The 20610-nt window shown below is 50.6% G+C and overlaps 1 protein-coding gene across 2 annotated transcripts; it reads right to left on the bottom strand.

Annotated features, from left to right (window-relative positions):
- Window positions 1-2554: 2554 nt before the first annotated feature.
- On the bottom strand, window positions 2555-20475 carry SMO (smoothened, frizzled class receptor). 2 transcript variants are annotated; one of them, XM_008512452.2, is made up of 12 exons: window positions 19687-20475; window positions 10714-10919; window positions 9761-9970; window positions 9328-9500; window positions 8766-8985; window positions 8545-8668; window positions 7150-7242; window positions 6587-6695; window positions 5574-5759; window positions 4972-5120; window positions 4357-4491; window positions 2555-4114 (listed from the first exon to the last, which is right to left on the bottom strand). In XM_008512452.2, exons 1-12 carry the CDS (start codon window positions 20012-20014, stop codon window positions 3681-3683), a joined length of 2367 nt encoding a protein of 788 aa, XP_008510674.2. In that variant the 5' UTR covers window positions 20015-20475; the 3' UTR covers window positions 2555-3680. The 2 variants fall into 2 exon arrangements, with proteins under 2 accessions (XP_008510674.2, XP_008510725.2); XM_008512503.2 differs by lacking the exon at window positions 19687-20475 and adding an exon at window positions 11577-11693.
- Between the last annotated feature and the right edge of the window lie 135 nt (window positions 20476-20610).

Genomic DNA, 20610 nt, shown 5'->3' with positions numbered 1-20610 from the left:
ATTGAGACAGCTGTTTGAATCAACAAGACCTATGGAACTTTTTGACTTTTCAAATTGTATCATGTATAACTTAGATGAAACTAAAAACTTTAAAAGCAGACAAAAGAATACATAGTTTATGGATGCATAGCTTCATATATAAAAGTATAATAATGGACTAGAAGAAAACCCACTAAACTCAAACAGTTTTCTGTCAAGGAAGAGGAAAGTGGGAGGAAAAATGGGACAGGGGTGTTGGTCAACTGGGACATTAGCTAAATCTTTTTTTTTTTTTTTTTGAGGAAGATTAGCCCTGAGCTAACTACTGCCAATCCTCCTCTTTTTGCTGAGGAAGACTGGCCCTGAGCTAACATCCATGCCCATCTTCCTCTACTTTATATGTAGGATGCCTACCACAGCATGGCTTTTGCCAAGCGGTGCCATGTCCACGCCCAGGATCCGAACTGGTGAACCCCGGGCCGCCGAAGCGGAACGTGCGAACTTAACCACTATGCCACCGGGCCGGCCCTTAGCTAAATCTATTTTTTAAAAAATAGGCTGAAAGCAAATATGATAAAATGATAACTGTTATTTCTGAGGATGGGGAATATGGGTGTTTATTAGGTTGTTCTTTGTGTTTTTCTATATCTTTTTAGTTTCTTAGTTTTAAAAAATAAAGACGAAACTCAAGTTGGCAGAGAAAGGATTCGGGCAATTGACAGACTGCTTAAAAGAAGTTGGAACCACCAGGGGCAGGCCTCCCAACCTGGAAAGATGGACGGCTGAGTTTGAGAGCGGTAAAGGAGGCCCAGTGGAGCAGCTGAGGGCAGACTGCCAAAATGATGAACACACGGAGAGCTCTATTCTCGGAGCAGCAGCCAGGCCACAGAGAGTCCCAAACCAAGCTCCTCTTGGACCCTGAGGTGTTTCTTCCCGGGATCTAACTCAGGAGCTTTGGTAGGAAAGTGGCCACTACGGCTCAGTCATGAGATCTGGTGCCCCTATAAAAATACTGCAGGCTTTCTTGGTTGTGGGCATGTCCGTGGCCCTGGACCTTCAGCTGCCACCTGATGGCTGCATTCACAAAAGGTGGGTCACAGTGCCCTCTAGTGGTCACAGAGTCTGTCAGCCTCTACAGCCAGACAGAAAGACAACACTTCTCAGCTTTTTAAAAGCCCGGATTGAACTCCCCCTACATCCCATTCCCCATCCTTTATATCAAGTATTCCCACTAAAGAAAGAAGAGATGGAGGGAATGTCCATGGATATGAAAAGAAGAAAGAAAACCTTTAACATTTTCCCTTATTTTAGAAAAGGTCATTAGACAACACTGATAATTTTATTATTTTGAATACTATTGTTGATAAAGGTTAAAACAGCGATACTGCTGCTGAGAGAAGCAGTGATGGCAAGAATGAGCGAGGGAAGCAAGCAAAAGGAGCTACGGGGCAGCCAGGAGGAAGACAATCTGGGACACCTGGGTAGGAGGAAATCAAAGGTCAGAACCAAGAGTGGAAAGGGACTTTGGAGTCAGGAAGACGCTGGGCCCAGTGTCCATCACTGACTAGCTATGAGGTTGTGGGCAAGTCATTTTGCTTCACTAAGCTTGTTTCTAGAAAAAACTAGCTCCTCTAGTCCAACTCTGAGCCAGAAGCCCTGATGGAATCTTAGCATTACCACTTACTGCGTGGCCTCGGGCAAACTATAGAACCTTTCTGTGCCTTGTATCTTGGAGGTGTTAACAGTGCCTCATAGGTCTATTGTGAGATTCAATGAATTATGCACGTGAAGTGCTTGGAAGAGAGCCAGCAAGCATTCAATAACAGTTGGCTATTAATATTATAATACACGTGTAAAGTACCTGGAATACGATCAGACCAGTATGATCAGACCAGTTCCCTTTCCCCTCCCCCTGGAATCTGGCTCTGGGCAAAATGCTTATGTCCCCATAATGGAACCTACTCCCCAAACAAGCCTGGTCAATACTCCACAATATCCTCCGACTCTGTGGGTACCACCCCCTTTCCTCCACAGATCTCCTTTCCACAGGATCCTAGTCCTCGCAACCAGTTCCCAGTCCTCTAGTGACATTTTTTTTTGAGGAAGTCGGGCTAACAGGCTTCCCTCAGGGAAGTCTGAATTCCTTGACTGGCCAGGGCAGGAAGCTGTGGATCAGAATGCACCTGGTCCCACTAGCATCCCTTGCAGAAGGCAGCAGGCTCCTAGAGGTGAGGCCCAGGATTGCCACAAGGAGCCATGCTCATCTACACTAGCAGGAGGACACTTGCTTCCAATTGTCACTCCAGGGGCAAGCTGCAAGTTCTTGCTCATTCATCTTATGAGCAGTGCACAGTGAAGCACCTGTGGCCACAGAAGAGTTTTTGTCCATATAGAACCAGTTGGCCAAGAAGGACAGCCAGCACATTAAGCTGACATCTGTCTGTCATGACCTCATTAGAACCAAGCTCTTGGCCTTTCCGAATAGCCTGAGGAGGAAATGGGACAGAAATGAGACCAGGATCAGGTAAACAGTTAGGTTGAGCCCAGGGCCTATGGAAAAGAACCACACCAAGAGTTTATACAAAAACCTTTATTTACTGTTTATATTTCATCTCCCCATCCCTATCCCCCCATCTGGAACCCAGCCAGCTCCTAAGGCTTCCTGCTGTCTGGTTCTTAAAATTGGGGCCTTGGGGACATGGTTGGGTGTTATGAGAGGTGGGAATCTCCTTGCCCACCAGTTGTGGAAGTTGAAGGAAGCTTTCCTGCCTGGCTGAAGCTCCAGCAGCTTCCCAGGGTAGCCCCTCAAGTTAGAGGATCCATCTCCCACTGGATGTATATGAGGCAGAATTAACATGTGTCTCTTGGAGGCCCAGAGGCTCCCCCTCACTCACTGCTTCTATACCACACCAGGCTCCGATAGCTGAACCAATCTCTCACCTGGAGATGGAGCCCAGCAGCAAAGGGGTGGGGAATGGGAGGGTGGAGAATGCAGCAGTTCTGAGTCCTAATCAACAAACAGGAAACAGGAGGAGGTTGGCCTGGTTGAACTGAAATGGGAAAGGGGAAGGAGGGTGCAGGAGAACACAGGAAGGGTTACTGGCCTGGGGTGGGGCCAGCTGGACACCTGTGAAGAGAGGTTACAGCCCCTATGGGAGTAGGCACTCCCAGCCCCACAACCACCTGGAAGAGGGAGAAGGGAGCCTTATCTCCACTTAGACAAAAGGCTAATGGCACAATGAACACTTTTGGTCTGAGAATGCCAGGAAAGGGCACCCACTGGCACAGAAATGGGCAGCTGGCTCTCATATGCCAGACATGGGGTTGGCTGCCTCCCTGGCCACCACAGCCCACTCTGGGTGCTGTCAACCCTGCCTCTACCATTACTGCCCCACCACAAGCTCCGCATAGCCCATGACCCCACTGGAGACTGATGCTGCCAGCCAGACTCCAGCTGGTGGGGCAGAAATAAGGACCCTGAGCTCCAGGGCCCATCCCTGGGTGAAGCCTACCCGTGGAGATGTCAGGGCTCTTTCCCACAGTCCTGCTGCTGTGAGCCAGACATACAGAACTCTCCTGGGAGGGTACTGGACCCTCAGGTTCTCTGGAAGACAAGTGCCTGGGGAAGCACACTCAGGGAGGGTGAAGAGCCTCGGACAGTATTTGCTCCTCTTTCTTGTCCCAGATCCTGCTCTCCAGGCTCAGAAGTCTGAGTCTGCATCCATGAGCTCTGCCTCCATCAGGTTGGTGCGAGAGTGAATGGGCCCCAGCCCCTGCCGTCGGCCCTGAGCCCAGGCCGTGGGGGCTGGGGCGCTGGGCAGAAACAGATCCTGCAGGGGGCTGGGCTCTGGGCAGAAGGGGTTGGAGACCAGGGTCCAGGCTCCTTGTCGGCAGGATTCCCCAGCTCCCCAGGCGCCTGTGGCCACCAGGCACTTCTGTCGGGGCAGCTGAGGCAGTCGAGGAACGGCACTGGAGGCAGGGGCAGGGGTAGGGTGGTGAAGCTCAGGGGGTGGCACCAGTGGACACACCTCCTTCTTCCTCTTCCTCCGCTTCTTCTTCCGGCCCAGGCGCTTCTCCAGCTCTGGGGAGATCTCAGCCTCCACCAGCCACAGATTGGCTTTTTCCTCTGGGGGCACTGACAGTGGGAGAGAGAACATGAATGAATCTGGGACCCTGGCTCTGTCTACATCACCCCTTCTCTCCTCGGACCCCTACTCTTTGAGCTCTGGGACCCAGAACTCTAGACCTCCAGTGCCTCAACTCCATACTTCAGATCCTCCAGGGCCCTTCCTTCCTCATTCCCTTCTGGCAACTCCAGTCCCAGGAACCTCCAGCCTCTATGCCCCACACCTTCCTACAGAAGCCTGAACCCCATACCTGGAGTTGCCACAGGGGTGACAGACACATCCTGGGGCAGTATGGCTCCTCTCCGAGCCACCATCTTGGTGACATGCTGGGCCCAAGCAGAGGACACATCGGCTGAGGGCTCATTGAGGTCAAAGGCCAAACCCGCTGTGGGAATGGAAAGAAAGGATAAGGAACTGTGACTGCCTGGTCCGTTGTGGTGACCACTCCTCCCTTATCAGCACCATTCACCTTCCCCCCAGCTGATGGCACTTGACTTAGCATAGAAAGCCCGCCTGGTAATCACAGTGACCTCTACCCGTTCCCAGTCTGAAGAGAGGGGCCCCACTAGAGCCAGAAATCCAGTCCCTGGAACCTGACTTCCTCTAGCCCAGGGAGAACAACTCCGAAGACAGGAGAAGGAGGACAGGGAGATGAACCTTGGGAACCAAAGCAGCAGCAAGCAGACCCAGGGACAGAAACAGAGGGGACTGGAGAAGAACAAGTGTGTGAGCGAGAGGAGGCGGCGCCTTATTCCTCGCAGCCTTCCAAACAGTCCACAGGTCCACACCAGCCTGGGAGGGAATGGGGCCCAGGGGCTAAGTGGGTGTTAAGCGGCTCTGGTGGAGGAAAGGGGCCGAAGCTCACCCACAGGCCCGTCGTGGGAGACAGTGTGCATGCTGAAGGAGAGCTCCTGGCCGGGGTTCTGCAGCAGCTCACGCCGCTTGGAGAAGGCCTTGGCAATCATCTTGCTCTTCTTGATCCGTTTGGGCTCGTCATCGCTCTGACCGGTTAACCTGAGAGCAGAAAGGGTGGGGGAGGGGGAGTGGAGGAGCAGCTGCTTCTCATCAAATCTTGTGAAAGACCAGTGAATCCATTCCGTCCAGGAAGGAGCCTCCAGAGGACCTCAAGTCCCTCAAGAACTCTGAGGAGTAGAGGCCTTCTCTGCAAAGAAGGGGGCCTAGAATGCAGGGCTTCTGTGTGCCCAGTTCTCAAATCACTCCACTCTTAGAAGATGCTGGTGGCTGGCTCACCACTTGGCCAGTCCTCCCAATGACAGGAGGTGTCACCAGGGGGCAGTGGTGAGCCACGGAAAAGGCAGCTTTAGGCGGCTTAGTGCAGGCCCTTAGAAATCACACCTGCTCAAGGCTGTGCTGGGAGATGTGAGACCAGACAAAGACTAAAGTCAGGATGCAGTGGCGGAGAAGAGCAAGGCAGCAGAGTCTGGATAGGCTGGCTGCCGACCCCACCTGCACCAAGTGCGCCTCCAGATGAGCAGCGTGGCCTTCGTCCAGACCCAGGTGCTCATGGCAATGCCGGTTCCAAACATGGCAAACAAGTTGATCTTCTCCACCAGGAGGCTAGGGCGATTCTTGATCTCACAGTCAGGGATGGGCTTCTTGGTGGGCAGCCCGATGGTCACATTGGCCTGGCACCTATGGTGAGGGGTAGGAGACAGGTGAGGCTTTCTGGGTCTTCTGGGTAGGTACCCAGATAATCCAAAGACTTTTGAAAGAGCTAAGCCCCACAGCACTGATTCGCAACCCTGGGTGCTCATTAGAGTCACCAGGGATCTTTTAATAACTACTGATGTCTAGGCTGCACCCTAGATAATTAAGTCAAATCCCTAGGGAAGGGACTCAGGCATTGGTGTGGTTAAAGCTTCCCACACTGGAAGCTGGAGCCTTTAAGAAAGAGTCTGAAGCAGTCAGGATGTGGCCTGGTGTCCATTTTAAGGAGCATTTTAACTGCTATTCCTGCTGTCGTAGGTGCTGCCCTTCTTTCAGCAGCTGAGGTGCCTTACTGTCTCAGATACATCCTCATCGTGACACAAAAAAGCACAGGCAAGGCCAACAAGCACCAACAGGTTGTTAACCTGTTGTAGGGGGGCAAATACTCCTGTGCGGGGATTTATAAGAAGCTCTGCAAAAGAGCGCAGGAGAAGCAGGGAGCAACTTGTGTGGCCAACACAGTTGGTCAGAAAAGCCAAAAGACGCGTTGGCTTCTTAACAGTTACAAACGCACCAGCCAGACAGCCACCAGGGTGAGAGGGAAGGGCGGAGGTGAGCAGGGACTTGAGGGCTGTTTGCCATATCTGCAAATTATAGAGCAACTGATGTCTTAGGCGCCCAGAGCAAGACCGGCAGGTTCACCTGCCGTGTGAGGCAGGGACTTGGCAGACCTCTGCTGGAGAGCAGAGGAGGGCTGTCTCTGCAGTCCTGGCTCCCGCTCCAGCCACCGCCATCCCCAGCCCCCCACTCACAACACGTAGTCCCGGAAGCTGCGTTCCCACTCAGCCTGGTTGAAGAAATCGTAGAAGTGGCAGCTGAAGGTGATGAGCACAAAGCCAAAGGCCAGGAAGCCAAAAATGCCTGTGGAGGGACAGGAGTGGGACAGGGCATTACCCAGTGTGGTAGCAGTAGTAGGGAGGGAGGTGTTTGCCCCACTTGGGCTGGAAAGACAGCTGAGTCTGGGGTGAATTCGTGCTGGGCTCAGTTCAAGAACTGTATTCTCCAAAATTAGGAAAGGTTTGGAAGGCATTTGAGGCAAGTGTGGAAGGGCCCCAGTGGGAGGGAAGTGGGCATGAGGAAGCATTCTTGGCATGAATTTGAATTCTTCCATCTGAGAATGCCCCCTTCTTTTGAGCTGCTATTACCATGACTATCACCACCACCACCACACACACACACACACACACGCAGCCTTGTCTTGTCCCCATGGCTGGTAACTTGTCTCATGACTTACTGCATCCTCTAAGACCCTTTCCAGGAGGGTGCAGTGTTGGACTGGCCAGTACCTCAGGCCAAAGGCCCCACGGCCACTCACCAAGCCGCAGCATGGTCTCGTTGATCTTGCTGGCAGCCTTCTCACTCAGCAGCCCAGGGTGGTTGCTCTTGATGGAGAACAGAGTCATGACTCCTGAACAGAAGAGAGACTCAGACATAAGTGGGGGCAGGCCACTCTCCTGGGAGGGATGGGTGTGTGGTAGGGGAGGGTCCCACGGCCCTAGAGTCTCAGGTCTGAGACGTGAACTATCGGTGCTGATTTAAAACTTGGGGAACTGGAGACCCTGGAGAAATGGAGTGCAGTTGGTGGCAGATGTGCTGTGGACTGGAAGACCAGGGCAGGGTGCCGACAGACAGTAGAGAAGAGAAGCACCTTGGTCTTGGCCTGGCTGCCCCTAAGTAAGGCAGCCAGGTCAAAGCTGTGCTGGCAAAGCTGGGAAAGGCAAAAAAACAGATTTGAGAACAGCGCTGCCCAACAGAAATACTGTGAGCCACATCCATTATCTCAAGTTTTCTAGTAGCCACATTAAAAAAGCAAAAGCACACAAGTGAAACTAATTTCAATATATTTTATAAGCAGCATATCATTATTTATTATCATTTCAACATGTGATCCATATAACAAATTATTAATGAGATAGTTCCCTTTTTTTGTGCTAAGCCTGGAAGGCAGTGTGTGTTTTACACTTACGACACATCTTAATCTGGACTAGTTTCAACACATGTGGCTGGTGGCTACCGTTCAGGACAGCACAGATACAAAACATAAATCAGAGGCCCAGACACTGCCTCTGGGGCAAAGAGGAAAAAGAGGTGGGCTGAACAGAAGGCTGACAGTGCCGGGGGAGGAAACTGACACCTACAAAGAAAACTCAACAAGAATGAGCTAAGAAGAGAGAGAGACTTATTGTGGAGGTGGCATATTGAGACAGGGAAATTAGGAAACAGAATCTGTGCGTGTTGTGAAAACTGCGTGCGTGTGTTGTGGGCAGGAAGGAGATGAGAACCCAAGCTCCAAAAGACTGAGAGCATATATAAATTCAGGGTGCATACACACGACTGAAGGCCCTCAGCTGGTCCATCTGGACGGGGTAGATTACTCAGGGTGTTCACCAGAACAGTGCATCTGGCCAAGGGCTGAGCAGAGGCTGGAACTCAGCCCAAGCTCCACTCAACAAGCCAGGAGCCCTGGCACGAGACTCTGGAGAAAGGGGTGCATTTTCCTGGCCAGCACAAAGGAGCTGTCCCACACCAAGTGCCCATGGTGCTGTGTCTGCCTAGAAGGGCACCTTCCACTTTGCACGAAGGCCTGTGTGAGCCAGCTGAGGTCCCACTGCAAAGGCAGCAGAGCTGGCAGCCCCTAGCCCCTACTTACACAGAGCAGGTGCTCAGCACATTTTGTTGCCCGACCGGTCCTAGCCTGGTCCTCACTCACCTCGGATGAGGAAGTAACCTCCCACAATGAGCACCAGGCCAATTGGTGCCAGCACGAAGCCAGCACGGTATCGGTAGTTCTTATAGCCCACAAAACAGATGCCACTCACAGAGTCCCCATCCACCTGCAGCAGGAAGGGGTGGGAGGGACAGAGTTGGTCACTGGTCCCCTCACCTAAGCCCACTCCACTCAGGTCCTCAGCCCCCTACCAATAACTATACCTGGGCCACGGCGAGGATTGCCACAGTGAGGACAAAGGGGAGTGACCACGTGAGGAGGTGGAAGTAGGAGGTCTTGCCCGAGAGAGGTTGGTAGGTGGTGCCCAGGGCTTTGAAGGAGGTGTGCCAGGCATAGGTGAGGACCACAAACCAGACGACGCCAGCCATCAGGGCGTAGTACACAATGACAAAGATGATGACGCAGGACAGGGTCTCATTGGAGCTGCGCAGACAGGTGAGGTGTCACTTGGGGAGGTCATTCTGTGCTCCCTCAATCAGGTCTCTCCACCCTGTCCCCAGACCCTTGGCTTCTAGGGTCTGGAGGTTCCCTAGGAGAAAGGGCTTGGAGACAGGACTCAGGTCAGCTTTGAAGAGGATATAGAAGACGCCCCTTTGAACAGATGCAAACAATCAAGGTCCTAACCCTGGAGAACTTGGGTGTAACAAGGCAGAGCTGAATCCTACACTGAAGGCTCAGTTTCAAGCTCAGCCTGTCCCTTTTGTGTAAACACACATTTCAGCCTTCCTCCCCTCACCCTCACCTCTGGGTCCCCAAGACACCTACGTGGGCTCCCCAAGCCTCATGGTGCCATCTGCACGGCAGACGATCTCCCGGCGGGCACCATCCATGAACTGGGCCAGCCAGCCAATGCTGCCCACAAAGAAACACGCATTGACGTAGAAGAGAATAACAGCAGGGTAGCGATTTGAATTCCGCCAGTCGGCTACAAATGTGGCCTAGAAGAGAGATGTGGGGCCCATTCTATGAGATTAGGGTTATTCTGCTGCTGCAGACACCCCATCTGAACCCCAGACCCCTCTTATCACAACCCTTCCTGGGGACCCCCACCAAGTCTTCCTCTCCCCATCTCCATCTCTGCTCCCAGAGCCCAGGCTTTCTCACTGACAGTCCGAGTCCCTTCCTACTCTACGGGCTGAGTGTCCTGGGTCCCCCCTCTCCCCTGACCCCTCCACCCACGGGCCTGCCCTCAGCTGACCAAGGTGAAGAGTGTGCAGAGGCCCGTGACGGCCCCGAAGGCCGCGATGTAGCTGTGCATGTCCTGGTGCTCAGCCTCAGTGAAGAGCGGGTTCTGGCACTGGATCCCGCAGCCCTCCACGTCCTCGTACCAGCTCTTGGGGTTGTCGGTCCGAACCAAGGGAGCCTCACACTGGCCCGAACTGTTGAACTTGATGTTCTGCACCTCATTCTGGCATGGGGGGAGGGAAGAAGACAGTGCAAAAGGGAGCAGGCTGGTCAGGGCGACCTGTGGTTTAATAAGGGGCGCAGGGATAGCAGGGCAGAGTGGCTGAGAGCACAGGAGCTGCAGACGACCTTCCAGGATTTGAATCCCAGCCTGGCCACTCAGCGGCTATGCAGCCTGGGGCAAATGATTTGACCTCTCTGTTACCTCAGTTTCCCCATCTGTGAGATAGCAGTACCTACTTCATGGTGTGGTTTAAGGGTTAAATGAATAACTGGATGTAAAATGCTTGTAATAGTATTTGGCAGGTAGTAAATAATAATAATTAGCATTATTACTATCATTATTACCATTATTATTATTACCATTTATGAGCTCCCCTTCCCAGAACTAGATCACATCCCCGTCTTAATGTCTCTAGCTATTTGACTCCCTAAACACACGATAAACTTCCCGGGGATGGGTTCCTGTCATCCATGACTCCCGTAACTTCCAACATCCAACAAAGAGGGTGCTAAACAATATTTGTTGAACATGAGTTATCTTTTCTAAATAAACAGATACTCCTTGAGAGACTGGCCCAGAGATTGAGCTTCAATTTGAGTTTGTGGCCTGCTGACCCCATGGCTGCAGACTCGGGGTCTCGCAGAAGAGAAGGCTCTGGACTTCCCTGCCTCCTGCTGGGCCCTGATCTATGTCTGGTCCTGCCCAGCGCAGAGAGCCCGGACCTTGCCCCACAGAGCACTCACCGGGCAGCCCTCAGGGAAGTGGTCGGGGGTGCAACGCAGGAAGTCGGGCCAGCCTCGCTCCCTCTCCACGATGGCACAGGGGCCACGGGTGGCCTGGCAGAGGGTGCGGCTGGGCAGTTCCACCCGGTCGTTCTCACACTTGGGCATGTACACGGCACACAGCAGGGGCTGGATCACCGCCCAGCAGCGGGGGGCATTCCGGAGGCCTGGGGGAATGGTGACAGTGTCGACACATTGCTGTGAAGACTCCTCCTCACTCTGACCTGCAGACACAGCTGTGCCCCCTGTTCCCCAGGCCTAAGGCATCTCTCTTTGCCACACACAGGTCATTACTGCTCAGAGCTGTCAGGCACAGTGTTTCTCAACAGGGCATTTGGACAGGACAAGTCTCCATGCTGTAGGACTGTCCCGTGTATTGCAGGACATTGAGCATCCTTGGACCCTGTCCACTAAATGCCAATAGAACCCCTAAATCATTGTGACAACCAAAAAATGTCCCCTACCCACTACTAAGGGGTGGTGACTGGAAGAGGGCCTGAAGAGGAACTTCAGGGATGCTGGTAATGTTTTTCTTCATCTGGTAATAGTTACACGGATGTATTCACCTTGTGAAAATCAAGCTTACGATCTGTGCACTTTTCTGTATGTATTTATAATTCAACTCAAGTTTTTAAAAAAGAGCCCCCATTTCCAAATGCCCTGCTAGGGAGTGTTAGTGCCTCTGGCTGAGAACTCCAGGTCAATTTACCTTTTACCTTTTCAGGGGCAAGGAGTGCAGTGGGACCCACCCCTCACAGGACCCATGCACTAGAACCAAAGGATGTTTCCCCTTGCTCAGACCCCGCGACCCCTGTTTCTCTTACCAAGCTGAGGTGAGATAGAGAACAGGTGGGAGCTTAAGGAGAGGTAGTCAGGGGAACCAGGTACTCCAAAGCCAGAGGAGGAAACAGGAAATCAGATGGAGAGAAACAGAGGAGGCTCTGTCCAGTGCAGAGGGAGGAAAGGTGTTGTCAGCAAGACAGAAACAGGCAGAGGTGTCCCGGCACCCCGTCCCAGCCCAGGCCTCTCCCCTGCCGCCCCTGCGCCCCTTCTGAATCATCCCCACTTCAGGAACACCCATTTCTCAAACAAGAAGAACAGGAGAAGCTTCTGAGGACATGAGAGCAAACAGGGTGACTCTACACTGCCAGGCTGGAGGTAGTGGGGGCAGGTAATCACTCTTTGTAGGGGCAGGCAATAAATAGGGGGGTAAGGAGCACGGACACTGCAATTAGCCTGCCTGGGTCCAGATCTGGGCTCTACCAGTTCCTGGTTGTGTGATCTTGGGCAAATTACTTCATCTCTATCTCTAGCCTAGGTTTCCTCATCTGTGAAATGGGGATAACAGATCTACCTCATGGAAGGGTTGTGAAGAGTGAGATAGCGCATTAAATGTGCTTAGCACAGAACCTGTCCTAGGAAGCACTCAGGAAATATTAGCTGTTATTGTTACTTATCTGAGGCCCCTGACCACTCATAGCTGTCACTGTGACAGAGCCTACTGCAGGGGTACAGAGCAAGTTCCTGTCACTTAAGCAGCAATATCCTGAAGCACTGGCTCCCAGACCTGACTCAACTCAGAATCACCTGGGGAACCCTTAGCAGTCTACATAGAGGACCCACTCCCAGGGAGGCTGACTAGGGGGGTGTGGGTGGAGAACACAGCAGGGGTTAGAGTAGGAGGGTTTGCCTACGCAGAGGCAGCACCGGGAGTACTTAGGGGCTGTGATAGGATTGTTGTCTTTTTTTTTTTGAGGAAGATTAGCCCTGAGCTAACATCTGCCGCCAATCCTCCACTTTTTGCTGAGGAAGACTGGCCCCGAGCTAACATCCGTGCCCATCTTCCTCTACTTTATATGTGGGATGCCCACAACAGCATGGCTCAATAAGCAGTGCCATGTCCGCAACGGGATCTGAACCGGCGAACCCCAGGTTGCCAAAACTGAATGTGCAAACTTAACTGCTGCGCCACTGGGCAGCCCACGGTTGTTGTCTATCTTGAGTGTAGTGGCTGGTTACACTACCCCATGCATCTGTCTAAACTCACAGAACTGTACAACAAAGAAACAGTGAATTTTATTGGATGTTTATTAAACAATATATTTAAAATGGGAGGGAAGCTCCCTAGAGGGAAATGTAATCTAGAGGAGCAGCAGGCAGTTAATTAATAAAAATATTGTACTATTTTCTGGATTTTGCGAATTTTTTTTGTGTTAATTATCAGCTTTTAAAACTATGCAATTTGTTGTTTTTCTTTTTTTAAATCATTTTAAGTATTGTTTCATACTTTAAAAATAAACTCTCCACGGAAAAGATATATTCTTAAATAAATCTTCAATGACAATTGAGGAACCATCTAGGGAAAAAATAAGTTGGATCCTTACCCCATTTTTCTTACATAAAAACAAATTCCAGACAAATCAAAAATAACTACAGTATTTTTAAACATTAAAGTACAGGTGAAAAGATGGGAAATGGTTTTTTAAACCTTGGAGCGGAGAAGACCTTTTGACATATGATACAAAACCCAAAAGCTATGAGATAAAAGATTTAAAGAAAAGACCTCAGAAAAATAAATTCACCAGGGTAAAAAACAAAATCATAAGAAAAGAAACACACTGAGAAAATATGTTTCCGATATATATCACAAGTAAAAAGCTAATTTCCTTATATGCATAAAGCTCTTCCACATCAAGAAGGAATTCATAATCCTATAGAAAAATGGGCAAAAGACAAACAGAACAGATCATAGAAAATACAAACGGCCTTTAAACACATAAAGAGATGTTCAATCTCACTCTTAATAAAATAAATGTGAAAAAAAAACTAAACTGAGATATAATTTTTTACCCTTTAGAGTGATAAAGATCAAAACATTTGAAAATGCTATATTGTGAGAGTGTGGGGGAAAGTGGCACTTTTATATATTGTTCGTAGGGAGAAAAGTTAGGAAGCACTTGTGGAGGCTATCTGGCATTATCTATCAAAATTTTATACTACCAATTCCACTTCACATGTTCACAAAGATAATATAAGATTATTCATTGCAGCATTGTTTGTAATAGCAAAAGAGTAGAAACAGCCTGAATGCATATCCATCAATAGGAGACCAGCTAAATAAAATATCATACATCAATATAAAAGGACACTATTCAAGGTTGAACGATTTGCACTGAAATGGAACTATCTCCAATACATCTTTCTTTTTTTTTGAGGAAGATTAGCCCTGAGCTAACATCTGTGCCAGTCTTCCTCTATTTTATAGGTGGGTTGCCACCACAACATGGCTGACAAGCGGTATAGGTCCACACCTGGGATCCAAACCTGCAAACCCAGGCTGCCGAAGTGGAGCAGGCCAAGCTTAACCACTACACCACAGGGCTGACCCCCTGGCAAAAATTTTAAAGGCTGACAATACCAAGTGTCAGGAATCATATGGAACAATAGCGACTCTTCTACAGCGCTAATGGGAATATAAATCGGCACAATCACTTTGAATAACTGTTTGGTATTATCTAGTAAAGCTGAAGGTATGCATGCTGAACGTAGCCCCATGATCTGGCAATTCCACTCCTCTAAGTACGTGCCTAGAGAAACTTGACCCAGATGCACCAGGATATACATAAAAGAATTCTCACAGCAGTGTTATTCACAGTGGCCAACAACTGGAGACAACTTAAATGTTTAACAACAACAAAATGGATAAATAAATTGTGATATATTCATACAATGGAATACTATTCAGCAATGAAAAAAGTGAACTGCAATAACATGGATGAATCTTACAAAATGATGTAGAGTAAAAGAGGCAAGACAGGGGCTGGCCCGGTGGCACAGCGGTTAAGTTCACACGTTCTGCTTCAGCGGCCTGGGGTTTGCTGGTTCGGATCCTGGGTGCGGACATGGCACTGCTTGGGAAGCCACGCTGTGGCAGGTGTCCCACATATAAAGTAGAGGAAGATGGGCACGGACGTTAGCTCAGGGCCAGTCTTCCTCAGCAAAAAGAGGAGGATTGGCGGCAGATGTTAGCTCAGGGCTAATCTTCCTCAAAAAAAAAAAAAAAAGGCAAGACATAAAAGAATACACAGCACAATTCGATTTGTATAAAGTTCAAAGACATGCAAAACTGAAATACACTGTTTAGGGATTCCAAAACTAGACGATAAAACTATAGAGGAAAAGAGAAATGATTATCAAAAACATCAGAGTAGTAGTTACTTCTAGAAGAGGAGGGGGGGATGTGATTGGAACAGACAAAGGGGAGCTTCTGGGGTTAAAAATCTGAAGCAGAAATGAAAACTTGGACCTGTGGGTGTTTTTCTGTATTTTTATACTTTCCCCAGATATATATATTTTTAACTGATTCTGATCATCAGCCAGGTTTGAAAACAGCTCCAAGGAAATTCTTCCTGATCTGCCCCTACAAACAAGCCTCTGTCACCTACAACATCCTTCCTCTCATCTCTCAACTTGATGCCTGAGAAGCAAACGAGAAATTCCTCCCAGCTCCTCCGGCTCTTCTATGGGCTGCCCCCGGCTGGGTGACAGGGCCACATGCCCCTGTACATACACAGAGTACAGCAGTGGTCAAAGAGGCTACGTGCTGGCTCTCAGGGACCTATTTCCTTCGCCAGCCGCAGGCCTTCTTGCCCCATTTACCAACCAGATTTGGCTGAAGGTGGACCACGGCCTGGACACTATGTTTGTCTGGTCAGCTTGGAATGCCAGAGAGGAGACATTTCAAGCTATAATGGGGAAAGATGCTGAGTGCCTGAAGAAGCCCAAGTCCAGAGAGTTGAAAGATATAGGAGAGACCTGAGTTCTATAAAAACCTAGAAATTGGCCCAACCTGAGCTATAAACTTCCTTACTCAATGGTATCCTTCCAAAGCCTCAGCAATCTGGGCAAAGGAAGCACATAGTTGCCACCTCTCTTAAGCAACGCCTATTTCAAGATCCACTAGGAATCTCCACATAGATGTCGAATGAGCACCACTCATTCACTGGCCAAAACTGATCCATGCTGTCTTCCTAAATCTACTCCTCCTCTAACATTCTTTACCCTAGTGAAAGGGAACGGTACCACCTTCCATCCAAACTGAAACCTAGGTCTTCCTGCTGGCTCCTGCCCTCCATCCAACTCAACAGCACATCCTATTGGTTCTAGCTCTGAAACTCTGGGATCTGTCCACTTCCTCCAGCCTGCTACCCCATCCTGACCGCCATTACGTCTCACCTGGACCACCTCACCCATCCCCTAAACAAGCAACCAGGCTCTAGTCTTTCCCTCCTCCCATGGCTTCTTCACCCAGCAACCAAAGAGATCTTTCTAAAATGCAAATATGAATACAGCTGTCCCTTACTTAAAAGCCTTCAATGGCTCCTTATTATCTTCTGGATAACATGCAAACTTATTAATATGGGGAATGAATCCCTCTTTTCTTTTTTTTTTAAGATTTTTTAATTTTTCCTTTTTCTCCCCAAAGCCCCCCAGTACATAGTTGTATATATTTTAGTTGTGGGTCCTTCCAGTTGTGGTACGTGGGATGCCGCCTCAGCATAGCCTGATGAGTGGTGCCATGTCCGCGCCCAGGATTCGAACCAGTGAAACCCTGGGCCACTGAAGTAAAGTGCGGGAACTTAACCACTCGGCCACCGGGCCAGCCCCTCCCTTTATTTTCTAATTCTGTAGGTCTTATCTCTTATAATTCTATTCCTCACACACTTTGATCCAGCTCTATTGAAATTCTTATACCTCTTTAAAAAAAGTACCAAGCCTTCTCACCTCTACACGTTTGTGCATGCTATTTCCTCTTCCTATCCCTTCCCACCCAACCCTTCCTTGGCCCAGGTACTTCCAACTTATTTCTCAGGTCATGGATTAAATGTCAGTTCCTCTGGGGGTCTTCCTCGGTTCACTAAAGTCCTTTGTGTTCCTTCAGCACACTACTATCTCACTATACCCTTCACAAGTATTGCTAAAGCCTGTTTAATTGTCTGTCTTATCACTGATGGCAGGGGTCATGTCTATATTCTTCATTTTTTTTTTATCCCCAAAGCCTCAGTACATAGTTGTATATTCTAGTTGCAGGTCATTCTAGTTCTTCTATGTGGGATGCCACCCCAGCATGGCTTGATGAGCAGTGCATAGGTCCATGCCCAGGATCCAAACCAGCGAACCCCTGGCCACTGAAGCAGAGCGTGTGAACCTAACCACTTGGCCACGAACCAGCCCCTGTATTCTTCATCTTTATATGCCCCAGAACCTGATCCAGGATGACACGTAGCAAGCACCCAATACCTAACTGAATGAGTGAGTGGATGGCTGTGTACTCAGAACTCTGGAGCTTTAAAGAAAAGTGAAGAGCAAGTCTGTACCTTCAAAAGTTTACGGATGAAGACAACCTAGATCACCTTCACCCTTTACCCACAAACACATCTCCAAGAGAGGCCGGCCCCTGGAGTAGTGGTTAAAGTTCGCCTACTCCACTTTGGCAGCCTGAAGTTCGCAGGCTGGATCCCCGAGCGTACCTACACACCACTCATCAAGACATGCTGTGGTGGAGTCCCATATACAAAAAAATAGAGGAAGACTGGCACAGATGTTAGCTTAGGGCTGATTTTTTTCACCAAAAAAACCCAAAAAACAAAAAACATCTCCAAGAGCCAGGTGACACCGACCATGTCTAATGCCAAATCAAGACCATTTAACTCAGGACAGGACAAATCACTAGCCAGAGGCTCCCAGCTGAAGGCCCGTCTGTGAGTCTCACACTTGGCTTCCATTCACTCTACCCTACCCACCCACTGACCCAGCTCCCACCAACACCTGCTTTCGGCCCTACCTCATAGAACATCTGGGAGAAAGACCCACAGCAGAGAGAGAACAATCTGAACACACACGGGAATGGGATTGAGCTGAGGGATGATGAGCGGTGGCAGAGAAAAGCTCAGGGTGAACTAAGGACCTGGGCTCAGCGCTGGCGCCTCTGCAGGACCCTGCCCCACCAGAGGCACAGCTAGTGAGGTTTGAACTTGCACAGCCAGCAGATGGTTCTAACTCCTAAACTCTCCTGCCAAAACGACTTCTGCATGCTCAGCAGCTGCTCCCAGGAGTACAGGCTGGAAAGAGGTTCGTACCCTTCCTCCTTGATTTGATGGCAACTACAGAAGGGCAGCACCACACAGGCATTTCACTTACGAGGATTCAACCATGGGCCCCCAATAAATAAATAAATAAATAGAGAAAGAGAGAGAGAGACAGAGAGACAGAGAGAGAGAGACTATCCTCGCATAGCGTGAGCAACTCTGTGGGGAGAAGTGGGTGAGATTCTAGCGCTGAGAGATTTGGATTTTCCATATAGCTGGCTCCTAAGTGCAAACTGAAGCCTTGCTTCAGGTAGTACTCAAAGAAATCTTATTTATACCTGTCTTTTGTGTTCCTTTTTTTATTCTTTTTGTCCTCTGCTCTTTTGCATTTATGTAACTTTAGAGACTAAAATTATATTTTCTATGTGTACCTCCTTATATTCTGTACATTACTAAATGTTACACATTTATACAAACATATTACCATAAAAAGAGCACACATGCAAAGTCAGATAGACCTTATGTTATGGTAATTTATGGATTTTTCAAAGCTACCGCTGATTACACATGGTTTCTGCCTATGTGCTGACTTTAGAACCTGATACCCACAAAGGATGTAGCTCCACCATGGGTACCATCCTCCAAATTCTTTCCTCTGGCAGCTGCACCAAGCCAGGAACAGTATCGCTGGCTTTGTCCTACATCCGGCAACGGCTCTGAGAACTCTAGTGGCCAAGTTGACGATGACAGACAGCCTACATACACTCCCCCATCAGATCCTCACCAGCCCCCTGGGCAGAACTGGGATGTGGGGCACTGGAGGCCTGTCAACAGAAGCAGCCAATCTGCTCCTGGCTTTTGATTTCATTTTATTTTTCAAGGACAGTTTTGGAATCAAACTGGCTAGAAGGGATGACAAGGCCAGTTCCCTTCCCCAGCCCCGTCAGGACAAGAGAGTGACAGGTGGAGAGTGAATCCACTCCACACTGCTAAGGAAGGCCCTGTTTGGGTTCAGTCTGCAGTTTTAAGGCCCAGCCATGATGCCACTTTGAGGAGAGAGCTCTGGGACTTCGAACCACCTTGGGAGTATCCACAGGCTCTCAACATCCCACACTTAAGGGTCCTTCCACAGCCCTAAGGCTGAGGATCTAAACTTCCAAAGAACACATAAGTTATCATTGGAATAGTCTCATTTCTTCACAACCTCAGACAAGGATCAGAGTCCCCATTTTTCAGATGAGGAAACTGTGAAATCTCACGTAAAAGCAAGACAAGATCACAGTTTTCTGGACTTCCTGTCTCCCAAAACAAGACTTCTGGAACTTTCTGGTTACCTTTAATTACTCATCACCAGGTTTCTTTTTTTCCATAAATTTCACTCAATTCTTTCCCCCCACCCTCTCCTTAATGTCTAAATCTTCTACCCCCATCTTTCCCTTTTTGCTCTCCAACTCGATTTCCCGGTCTCTTCTCCGAGGTATAATCACCTCCTTGAATCCCGGAGGTCTCCGGTTCCAGAGTGGCACTTAGGTGGAGCAGCTCCTCTTCTTAAAAAAATGTCCTTTTCTGGCCCCTTTCTCTCGGGACGCTCATTCCCCCTCATCCTTTGCTCACCCACTCTGCTCAGGTCCTTTGTGACTGGCTTCCTCAATTTCCTCGCCCTTCGCCCCTCATCACCGAGGGTCCCATCTTGCACACAGCCTGCCCCAATGTTTCAGACTCTTTTTCTCTAACTCTCCCGGGTGCAGTTCCCGCCTTCTCCAAAGCTCAGGCCTGAGCCTGTTCTTTCCGAGAGTCCCCACATCCCAGGACTGCAGCCCCCCGTCTCCGGCTCCCGAGCGCTTACCCGACCAGAGCACGAGCTTGCCGTGCGCTTCCTCCTGGGAGTCCGAGTCCCCGGCCAGCAGCGTGGAGGTGGCCGCGTAGGGTAGCGCCGAGCCCAGGCACACGTTGTAGCGCAGCGGCTCGCAGGGGGCGGCCCGGCCGCAGTGGCTCAGCAACGGCGGAGGGCCGGTCACGGCCGCGCTCCTTCTCGCGCTCCCGCCCGCGCTGCGCGGCCCAGGCCCCGTCGCGTTCCCGCTCAAGGCCGCCCCCCGGCCCGGGCCCCCCAGCAGCAACAGCAGCAGCCCCAGGAGCTGGAGCTCCGGCCCCCGTGCGAGGCGGGCAGCGGCCATGGCCAAACCCGCCAACTCAGCAGAAGCCCCGGCGCCCCCGCCCGCTCCCCCGAGCCCCTCGGCCCCGCGCGCAACCCTTGGGGCCGCGGAGGCGGCTCAGGCGACCTGTGCGCCCCGCGAGTCCGGTGCCGGGCTCCCCCGGACGCTCCGCGCGTCCTGGGCCCTCGGCGCCCAACTTCGCAAACTTTGGAACCCGGAGCCCATGTTGCGCGGCAGAGGGCCTGGCCGGGATGCACAACTCCCTACCCCCTCGCCTGGCGATCCAAGTAGTCTTCAGCCCTGGGAGCCTCCTGGGCCCCCAATCTCCAGCCCCATTCTCTCTCCCACCATGAAAACCACCTCCCGGCCCCGGGATGGAGGCCAGGCGCAGGCCAGGGTGCGGGACTGTCTCTGGCTCCGCCCGCGCGCCAGCCCGCGGCCCAGAAGCCACCTTCGCCCCAGCGCGCCGCAGCCCCCCGGCTTCTCCCCGCCGACTACCCAGCTCCTTTGTTGCTCTAGCTCGTTCGGCTCTCTGGAATGCACGGGCCTCGCCGAGCCAAGCCCGGCCCCCCCTCCGCCACGGCTGGGGGAGGGACTGGCCGAGGGAGGGAAGAGGA

This window comes from Equus przewalskii, chromosome 4 (genome assembly GCF_037783145.1).
Source record: "Equus przewalskii isolate Varuska chromosome 4, EquPr2, whole genome shotgun sequence".
NCBI classification, from domain to species: Eukaryota; Metazoa; Chordata; class Mammalia; order Perissodactyla; family Equidae; genus Equus; species Equus przewalskii.
This window is presented reverse-complemented; position numbering and strand designations above follow the sequence as displayed.

Bases quoted from the DNA above. Each gene is read 5' to 3' on its own strand.
- SMO (XM_008512452.2), bottom strand. From the start codon at position 20,014: ATGGCCGCTGCCCGCCTCGCACGGGGGCCGGAGCTCCAGCTCCTGGGG. The intron at 8,669-8,765 runs GTATAGTTATTG...TTCCTGCTGCAG, and splicing joins CAATCCTCGCCGTGGCCCAG to GTGGATGGGGACTCTGTGAG. The intron at 4,492-4,971 runs GTGAGCTTCGGC...CCATTCCCACAG, and splicing joins CTCCCACGACGGGCCTGTGG to CGGGTTTGGCCTTTGACCTC.